This window comes from Cibotium barometz, chromosome 47, assembly GCF_041138505.1.
Source record: "Cibotium barometz isolate CiBa-2024 chromosome 47, ASM4113850v1, whole genome shotgun sequence".
Lineage (NCBI taxonomy): Eukaryota > Viridiplantae > Streptophyta > Polypodiopsida > Cyatheales > Cibotiaceae > Cibotium > Cibotium barometz.
Window position 1 is genome coordinate 35,459,506 of NC_141092.1, and position 10,256 is coordinate 35,469,761.

At 41.9% G+C, this 10,256-nt stretch overlaps 1 protein-coding gene and 1 pseudogene across 2 annotated transcripts; both read right to left on the reverse strand.

The window, feature by feature from the left end:
• Positions 1–1,892: 1,892 nt before the first annotated feature.
• On the reverse strand, positions 1,893–4,939 carry LOC147611627 (wall-associated receptor kinase 3-like; annotated as a pseudogene). Its single transcript, XR_015263809.1, has 3 exons — positions 3,919–4,939; positions 3,444–3,626; positions 1,893–3,162 (listed from the first exon to the last, which is right to left on the reverse strand). The product of XR_015263809.1 is annotated as a wall-associated receptor kinase 3-like (transcript).
• Positions 4,940–6,970: 2,031 nt separating this feature from the next.
• On the reverse strand, positions 6,971–10,056 carry LOC147611628 (wall-associated receptor kinase-like 8). Its single transcript, XM_086784699.1, has 3 exons — positions 9,047–10,056; positions 8,581–8,763; positions 6,971–8,297 (listed from the first exon to the last, which is right to left on the reverse strand). Exons 1-3 carry the CDS (start codon positions 10,014–10,016, stop codon positions 7,060–7,062), a joined length of 2,391 nt encoding a protein of 796 aa, XP_086640825.1. The 5' UTR covers positions 10,017–10,056; the 3' UTR covers positions 6,971–7,059.
• Positions 10,057–10,256: the final 200 nt, after the last annotated feature.

Genomic DNA, 10,256 nt, shown 5'->3' on the forward strand with positions numbered 1-10,256 from the left:
CTATTGTGCATTTGGAATTTTTTGGACCCAAAAAGGGCCTCCTAAAGGATTCCTAATTTTAAGGGATTAGAGCTTAAAAAATTAGGCTTAAGGGAGACAAAGGCTATGATGACCCCTATTTTTTGCCTTGCCATATCAGCCATACCCCTAGTTTCACTTTTTAAAGGGAATATTCTCATACTCTCTCTCTCTTACTTTTTGACTTTCTCATACTTTCTCTCTTACTTTTTGAATTTTTATCTTCACTCTCTACAAATCGAATCTCTCTTGTTAGTTTGAAATCTCCTTTCTCATTAACTTCCACCATATGTCCCTTCTACATCAGCAAAACATTCTCGTATTTAGGTGGGTCCCAAAAAGTGAAATTTTTTATTTTTTTATTTTTTTACATTTTGAGGTGGAAAAAACACCACCCAACCAATATGTATGAATTTTTTATCTTCACTCTCTACATTTTTTTACATTTTGAGGTGGAAAAAACACCAGCCAACCAATATGTATGAATTTTTTATCTTCACTCTCTATAAATTGAATCTTTCTTGTCACTTTGAAATCCCTCTATTACCTAATCCATATATGAAGAAACTCTATTGAATTCCATTTCTCAATGGCCTCATTTTAAACCGGTGGACATGTTGGGGGCACGAAGTCTTTGTTTTATTGTCTCTTTTCCATATGTTTGGCAAAGAGACTTATATGAGAAGGACAAAAAACAACAATAGGTCTCTATTGTAGTCGCCTTGACGAATCAGATAGGCCTTTATTAGAGGCTATGGGATGTACCCAATCATCCATAGTGTAGTCATTACTAAACTCTTCGTTTTGTGATCCCGATTCGAACCAACATTATTCATCACAGATATGCAGTAAGCCAGTCCAACATTATTCATCATCACAGATATGCAGTAAGCTAGTCCAACATTATTCATCACAAATATATGGCAAGCCAATCCATAGCAATATATCTTGGTCCTCCTTTTGTAATGTCAACCCTAAATAGACGTGCTTGATGGTCTTGACAACCTCGCCCCCGCAATGTGCATGAGGAGGCATGTCCAAGCCCAAGGTGCCTCTCTAGGAAGTAAACAAACTCCAGAAACATCTAATTTTCCCAAATCCATTGTTCTTAGTAATGGTGTGCCCATCGTATCTAGCTCTGATGTCTTGCAAGGTGCACATTGGATAGAAAACTAGTGCTAGAGAAAACCATACAATCTATTAGCAATCTTTTGTGTTTAGAGGAATGTTCACTAGTAGTAGTGTGATAATAATTTCTCTTAGGGTGGTCACTATGTAGAAACAAAACATGTTGCACGTGCGTTCAAGTGTAATTACAAAACCCCATATTTACATATTTTTAAAACCTAGATACACCCCTTCTGTAAATACGTAAATATTTTTGAAATACTTACATATTTTTAAAACCTAGATACCCTTATGCAAATTTTATGATGATGATAAAAGAACCTATGGTATCAAATTCTCCACATTTTAAATTGGAAACTCCCTTATTTCCATAATTCCACACAAGACTAAAACCTATTATTTTGAACCAGTTCGGAACTCACATGTTGTGTTATGCATTTTTGAGTGGTCATCCTCTTGTCTTATGCATTTTTGAGTGACCCTCTTGGGTAATTTTTATTTTAGAAGCAAACGTGCATGCTCAAAGAGAGAAAAGGCGCAACATAATGGTAAGTTGGTTTTTTTGGGGGGGCCATAATGGTAAGTTGGTTTTTCTTACACTTTTGAATATTGACATCGTGTGCATGATCAACATTCTAGAAAAATAACATGTCCCTTCTAAAAAAAAGATTTCATGGTGAGAGGACATTTGAAAAAAAGATTTCATGGTGAGAGGACATTTGAAAAAAGCGATCATAATATATACATTATCCCACTTTTATTTAGTGAGATATAAAAGGGACTTGTGGCTATCCTGATAATTGATAATTACCGTGGCATAGTGAGAAGTAGATTGTCTATGGTGGAGTTAGAGTTGGAGCCGGAGCCCGATTGGACGTAGTATTGAGCATTTTCGGCCACAACAGCGCCAGCATTGTCTTTGGAAAAAGGGAGGAGCGGTAAAACCTCGTCATCGTCCTCGTCAGCATGCTGCAAGGACCGACGAGTGACACGTCGGAGCTCGTCTGCCACGTGGCTCATGGAGGGGCGTTCAGCACCACGTAAGGCGAGACAGCGGTGAGCGAGGGTGGCGACAGGAGCGAGTGCGCCAGTTAGCATCACTCGGTAGGGTGGAGGGGTGCTCGATGCGAGGGTCAATTAGCTCTTCGCCCCTGCCTTCTCGAATGCGATTGATGAAGAGGAGGGCGAGGTTGGCGAAGCGGGGCTCGCGGGTGCGGTTGTCAACGGGCTTGAGGCCAGTGACGAGCTCCACGAGCATGACGCCGAGGCTGTATACATCACTCTTGTCGGTGAGCTGGAGCGTCTGAAAATACTCGGGATCTAGGTACCCGATGGTGCCCTGCACTGCCGTCGACACGTGCTCCACACCGTCCGGCAAAAGGCGGGAAACGCCGAAGTCCGCCACCTTGGCGTCCAAGTTGTCATCTAGCAACACGTTCGCCGACTTCACGTCCCGATGCAAAATGGGGGGTGAGGCGGCTGCATGCAAATACGCCAAAGCCTCTGCCGTCTGCCTTGCCACTTTGAGCCTCTGCTCCCACCCCATTACAGTAGCTGCCGCCTCTGACTCCAAGTTTTCCGCCACATTGCCATTCGACACGTACTCATAAACCAACAGAGGCGTCGCTGTCTCCAAACAGCAGCCCAGCAGCCTCACGATATGCCTGTGATTTATCTGCATCAATATGGCCATCTCATTCAAAAATTGCTCATTATTTCCATCTCCGCTCGTATTTGCCTTCTTTATCGCCACCACCCTCCCACCTTCAAGCGTTCCTTTGAAGACCGTCCCAAAACCTCCCACCCCTAGCTTCATCTCATCTGAATAGTTGTTTGTAGCAGCTTTCAGCTCCTCTGCACTGAATAGCTTTGTTGTCTCTCTGCCCCCTGCGGCTCCTATATAAGCTTGTAGCTGTAGGCCACCATTCTGCAGGAAATACTTCCTTCTTGTCCTATGCCTCCACCATATTGCAAGGAAGATAAAACTGCCCATCAACAAGGCCAACCCCAAGATGGCTATTCAAAAACAAAAGGCAAAAGAAGGAAAAGAAATCAGATCGAGTCTGTTTCGTGGGTGTGTGTGTGAGAGAGAGATAAATATTTCATTATTTTATGGCACAAAAGGTAAATTTTTTAACTTTAATGTAAACATTCAATTATACACTAATCGTTAACCTTGGGGAAAAGTGTCAGCATTCAAGATATCAAGCTTTCTCTAGTCTTAGACCCTTGAAAAAATTCATACAATTCTAAGCTTTAAGCTTAGGAAAGAGCAAGGTGTCTCCCAAGCTACTTACCACCACTAATGGCAAAAGCATTTCTCAAGGAGGGTGAAAATCTGCAACCAGATCCATTTCTGTGTCCGTCTCCCACATAGAACCGAGAATTGCACTTGCATGTGTAGCTCCCATCTGAGTTATGACATGTTGTAGTTCTCAGAATGCAATCATTGTTTGAAGGATCTGAGCATTCATCAATATCTGAAACAGTATACAAAGCGTGCGAGTTAACACAAGCGGAAGAAACTGACGTAAAATTAATCAATGGCAATCAATATATTAGCTTGATTGATATGCAAATAGGTGATAAGGGGGTTACTTAGAAAGCCTTTCATCTGTGAACAAAGAATGTATCCATGACCTTTCAAGGAGATGAGATTCACAGATAAGCATATTTGGAAATGCCCTTATCTATATGATGCCTACGTGTGAATTAAAAAAAAACCCATAATCCCTCAAGCAAAATTGGCAACAATGAGCAAGAAATACATACCCACACAGCCGGATCCCTTTGCATAGCCATCACCCTTATATCCAGAAGCACAAGAACACAGATATCCAGGGACTCCATCCACATTAATGACATTCGAGTGGTTGGAGCAAGCATTATCAAAACTATTGGTGGTATTTTGATTTGAAGGCAATGCCCACTTAAGCTTTAAGCGGTAAGACTCATTATCAAAGTCTGTGAAATTCGGATAGAAAAGGCTGGCAAAGTATTTAGAGCAGGAGCTATCTGCAGTAATGGTGTCATTTGAGAAGAGCGAGCTAGACTGTACTGTGTAGGAAGCAATGCGGGAGGATGAGTTTGTGGGCAAGGTGGAGACACAGCACGTCCTACCGCCACATTTCGGATTGTTTTCGTCTCGCGGGCACAACACAAAGCAACCACCCACATCAACATCAGAGTAATCATGAGTTGCTTCCTCGGAAGAGTTCTGTTGCGAGCTGCTATCTGCATAATTGCCAGTAGCAAGCACGCCATACGTCGTGCAACCGAAGCTTCCGAACATGTTATCATCTGATATGAAATATGGGGCCGGGAAGGATGGAAGAGTTATACTCGATAAATTAGCTCCTGCAAGTCCACATGTTTTATTTTTTATTGCCAGAACTGCTCTCAAGCTGGTGATATCAACAATGAGGCTATCGCTGAGGATTTCTATCACTTGGAGCTGGGCGAGATTGTCATTTTCTGTTGTGTTGCGGACGATAAAGAGCTTCTCTGAACTGCAGCTGAGCTCAAAATAGGAGGAGTCGAAGGAGGGGCAGGCAAGAGAGCTTGCGCTTGTTAGCTTAAAAGGGTAGCCAACTGTGACATTGCCACATTTCTGGTTTGGGCATTGCGACTGAGAGGATGCCAAAGGACAAGATGTAAGAGAAATTACTACGATTATGATTAATATCATAGGATTAGAGAGGATGAGCAGCATTTTTGTCAAGCCAAGGGGTTGCGAAGGCAGCATATTGGCTTCCTTTCAAGCACAGAAGACTGCCCGGGGACTGGATGATTGGCTTCCTTTCAAGCACAGAAGACTAAGGGGGGCTTCACAAACGTCCGCCCGGGGACTGGATGGTACACACGTCCGCCAGGGTGACTGGATGGTAGGGTTGTCCGCCAGAGGCAATTCACACAAGCGGACGGACACATCATAGGCCAAAAGCAAGTAGGACATGTGGTAGAAAGGGTTTGATACAATGTTAGAAACAAACCGTCTTTTAGTGTAGTTTTCACAGTAACCGTCTTTTAGTGTAGTTTTCATAGTAACCGTCTTTTAGTGTAATTTTCACATTTTAAAATTGAAAAATATTGGTTAGAATTTTATTTAATGAGCTTAAATATTCAAAATTTTTTAAAATTTTAGTTATAAAACGGATTAATCTATGCAAGTTTTTTCAATGAAAATCGGTTGGGCTTAAGGTTTTTTTTAACTCGTTAGAAAAAAAGTTTATTTGTAACACTGGTTCGATACGCAGTGAAACTTTTTACACACCACTTTTGTACAAGAATCCAAACACCTCATTCTCCGAATTTCAATCAGTTCTCAAAGACTAAAAAAATCTTTAGTCAGTTTTCAAAGGCTATAAATAATTTTTGTTTGTTTTCAAAAACTACAAATATTTTTAGTCTTTAGTCAGTTTTCAAAGACTACAAAAGTCTTTGGTTGGTTTTCAAAAGACTACTAAACAGAACGTGTCCATAATTTTGCTATTATGGGTAGGACATGGAGGGTCGAAAGGGTTGATACAACGTCAAAAAAAAAATCGTCTTTTAGTGTAAATTTTACAGTTCAAATTGAAAAAACTTGTTTGTAATTTTATTTAGCATGAGTTTGAAGATTCAATTTTTTGAAGTTTTAGTTATAAAACGGATTAATCAATGCATTTTTTTCAATAAAAATCGCTTGGGCTTGAAGGTCATTTTTTTTTCATTGGTTACAAAAAAAGTTTGTTTCTGACACTGGTTCGATACCCAATAAGAATGTAAGAACGATCTTTTGGTGGGTCCTACCTTTGTATGTAGCGTGCAAAATTTTGAAAAACACATCAGTGACTTGTGTCTAGTTCCACTTTCAACGTGTGAACTTGGTCAAATGATATTAAGTTTTCTCTCTTGAAAACTTTTTACACACCACTTTTGTACAAGAATCCAAACACCTCATTCTCCAAATTTCAATCAGTTCTCAAAGACTAAAAAAATCTTTAGTCGGTTTTCAAAGGCTATAAATATTTTTTGTCTGTTTTCAAAAACTACAAATATTTTTGGTCTTTAGTCGGTTTTCAAAGACTACAAAAGTCGTTGGTTGGTTTTCAAAAGACTACTAAACAGAACGTGTCCATAATTTTGCTATTGTGGGTAGAACATGGAGGGTCGAAAGGGTTGATACAACGTCAGAAAAAAAACCGTCTTTTAGTGTAATTTTTACAGTTTAAATTGAAAAAAATTGTTTGTAATTTTATTTAGCATGAGTTTGAAGATTCAATTTTTTGAAGTTTTAGTTATAAAACGGATTAATCAATGCATTTTTTTTCAATAAAAATCGCTTGGGCTTGAAGGTCATTTTTTTTCATTGGTTAGAAAAAAAGTTTATTTCTGACACTGGTTCGATAAAAGATAAAAGAACTATGGTATCAAATTCTCCACATTTTAAATCGGAAAATCCCTTATTTCCATAATTGCACATAAGACTAAAACCTATTATTTTCAACCAGTTCCGAACTCACATGTTGTGTTATGCATTTTTGAGTGGTCATCCTCTTGTCTTATGCATTTTTGAGTGACCCTCTTGGGTAATTTCTATTTTAGAAGCAAACGTGCATGCTCAAAGAGAGAAAAGGCGCAACATAATGGTAAGTTCGTTTTTTTTTTTTGGGGGGGGGGGGGGGGGGGCCATAATGGTAAGTTGGTTTTTCTTACACTTTTGAGTATTGACATCGTGTGCATGATCAACATTCTAGAAAAATAACATGTCCCTTCTTAAAAAAAAGATTTCATGGTGAGAGGACATTTGAAAAAAAGATTTCATGGTGAGAGGACATTTGAAAAAAGCGATCATAATATGTATATATATATATATATATATATACATTATCCCACTTTTATTTAGTGAGATATAAAAGGGATAATTGATAATTACCGTGGCATAGTGGGGACATTAAGAAGTAGGTTGTCGATGGACATGGAGTTGGAGTTAGAGTTGGAGCCGGAGCCCGATTGGACGTAGTATTGAGCATTTTCGGCCACAACAGCGCCAGCATCATAGTTGTCTTTGGAAAAAGGGAGGAGCGGTAAAACCTCGTCATCGTCCTCGTCAGCATGCTGCAAGCACCGAGTGACACGTCGGAGCTCGTCTGCCACGTGGCTCATGGAGGGGCGTTCAGCACCACGTAAGGCGAGACAGCGGTGAGCGAGGGTGGCGACAGCCATGACGGAGGAGCGAGTGCGCCAGTAAGCATCACTCGGTAGGGTGGAGGGGTGCTCGATGCGAGGGTCAATTAGCTCTGCGCCCCTGCCTTCTTGCATGCGATTGATGAAGAGGAGGGCAAGGTTGGCGAAGCGGGGCTCGCGGGTGCGGTTGTCGACGGGCTTGAGGCCAGTGACGAGCTCCACGAGCATGACGCCGAGGCTGTATACATCACTCTTGTCGGTGAGCTGGAGCGTTTGGAAATACTCGGGATCTAGGTATCCGATGGTGCCCTGCACTGCCGTCGACACGTGCTCCACACCGTCCGGCAAAAGGCGGGAAACGCCGAAGTCCGCCACCTTGGCGTCCAAGTTGTCATCTAGCAACACGTTCGCCGACTTCACGTCCCGATGCAAAATGGGGGGTGAGGCGGCTGCATGCAAATACGCCAAAGCCTCTGCCGTCTGCCTTGCCACTTTGAGCCTCTGCCCCCACCCCATTCCACCAGCCGCCTCTGACTCCAAGTTTTCTGCCACATTGCCATTCGACACGTACTCATAAACCAACAGAGGCGTCGCTGTCTCCAAACAGCAGCCCAGCAGCCTCACGATATGCCTGTGATTTATCTGCATCAATATGGCCATCTCATTCAAAAATTGCTCATTATCTCCATCTCCGCCCCTATTTGCCTTCTTTATCGCCACCACCCTCCCACCTTCAAGCGTTCCTTTGAAGACCGTCCCAAAACCTCCCACCCCTAGCTTCATCTGATCTGAATAGTTGTTTGTAGCAGCTTTCAGCTCCTCTGCACTGAATAGCTTTGTTGTCTCTCTGCCCCCTGCGCCTCCTATATAAGCTTGTAGCTGTAGGCCACCATTCTGCATGAAATACTTCCTTCTTGTCCTACGCCTCCACCATATTGCGAGGAAGATAAAACTGCCCATCAACAAGGCCAACCCCAAGATGGCTATTCAAAAACAAAAGGCAAAAGAAGGAAAAGAAATCAGATCAAGTCTGTTTCGTGGGTGTGTGTGTGTGAGAGAGAGATAAATATTTCATTATTTTATGGCACAAAAGGTAAAATTTTTAACTTTAATGTAAACATTCAGCAATACACTAATCGTTAACCTTGGGGAAAAGTGTCAGCATTCAAGATATCAAGCTTTCTCTAGTCTTAGACCCTTGAAAAAATTCATACAATTCTAAGCTTTAAGCTTAGGAAAGAGCAAGGTGTCTCCCAAGCTACTTACCACCACTAATGGCAAAAGCATTTCTCAAGGAGGGTGAAAATCTGCAACCAGATCCATTTCTGTGTCCGTCTCCCACATAGAACCGAGAATTGCACTTGCATGTGTAGCTCCCATCTGAGTTATGACATGTTGTAGTTCTCAGAATGCAATCATTGTTTGAAGGATCTGAGCATTCATCAATATCTGAAACAGTATACAAAGCGTGCGAGTTAACACAAGCGGAAGAAACTGACGTAAAATTAATCAATGGCAATCAATATATTAGCTTGATTGATATGCAAATAGGTGATAAGGGGGTTACTTAGAAAGCCTTTCACCTGTGAACAAAGAACGTATCCATGACCTTTCAAGGAGATGAGATTCACAGATAAGCATATTTGGAAATGCCCTTGTCTATATGATGCCTACGTCTGAATTTAAAAAAAACTCATAATCCCTCAAGCAACAATGAGCAAGAAATACATACCCTCACAGCCGGATCCCTTTGAATAGCCATCACCCTTATATCCAGAAGCACAAGAACACAGATATCCAGGGACTCCATCCACATTAATGACATTTGAGTGGTTGGAGCAAGCATTACCAAAACTATTGGTGGTATTTTTTGAAGGCAATGCCCACTTAAGCTTTAAGCGGTAAGACTCATTATCAAAGTCTGTGAAATTCGGATAGAAAAGGGTGGCAAAGTATTTAGAGCAGGAGCTATCTGCAGTAATGGTGTCATTTGAGAAGAGCGAGCTAGAATCTACTGTGTAGGAAGCAATGCGGGAGGATGAGTCTGGGGGCAAGGTGGAGACACAGCACGTCCTACCGCCACATTTCGGATTGTTATCGTCTCGCGGGCACAACACAAAGCAACCACCCACATCAACATTAGAGTAATCAGGAGTTGCTTCCTCGGAAGAGTTCTGTTGCGAGCTGCTATCTGCATAATTGCCAGTAACAAGCACGCCATCGGTCGTGCAACCGAAGCTTCCGAACTTGTTATCATCTGATATGAAATATGGGGCCGGGAAGGATGGAAGAGTTATAATCGATGTATTAGCTCCTGCAAGTCCACATGTTTTATTTTCTATTGCCAGAACTGCTCTCAAGCTGGTGATATCAACAATGAGGCTATCCTTGAGGATTTCTATCACTTGGAGCTGGGCGAGATTGTCATTTTCTGATGTGTTGCGGACGATAAACAGCTTCTCTGAACTGCAGTTGAGCTCAAAATAGGAGGAGTCGAAGGAGGGGCATGCAAGAGAGCTTGCGCTTGTTAGCTTGAAAGGGTAGCCAACTGTGACACTGCCACATTTCTGGTTTGGGCATTGCGACTGAGAGGATGCCAAAGGACAAAATGTAAGAGAAATTACTAGGATTATGATTAATATCATAGGATTAGAGAGGATGAGCAGCATTTTTGTCAAGCCAAGGGGTTGCGAAGGCAGCATATTGGCTTCCTTTCAAGCACAGAAGACTAAGGGGGGCTTCACAACCGTCCGCCCGGGGACTGGATGGTAGGGTTGTCCGCCAGAGGCAATTCACACAAGCGGACGGACACATCATAGGCCAAAAGCAAGGAGTGCTTATAACGTGTCCATAATTTTGCTATTGGGTAGGACATGTGGTAGAAAGGGTTTGATACAATGTTAGAAACAAACCGTCTTTTAGTGTAATTTTCACAGAGTAAC

Bases quoted from the DNA above. Each gene is read 5' to 3' on its own strand.
- LOC147611628 (XM_086784699.1), bottom strand. From the start codon at position 10,016: ATGCTGCCTTCGCAACCCCTTGGCTTGACAAAAATGCTGCTCATCCTC. The intron at 8,764-9,046 runs GTATGTATTTCT...ATACTGTTTCAG, and splicing joins AAAGGGATCCGGCTGTGAGG to ATATTGATGAATGCTCAGAT. The intron at 8,298-8,580 runs GTAAGTAGCTTG...GTTTTTGAATAG, and splicing joins TGCTTTTGCCATTAGTGGTG to CCATCTTGGGGTTGGCCTTG.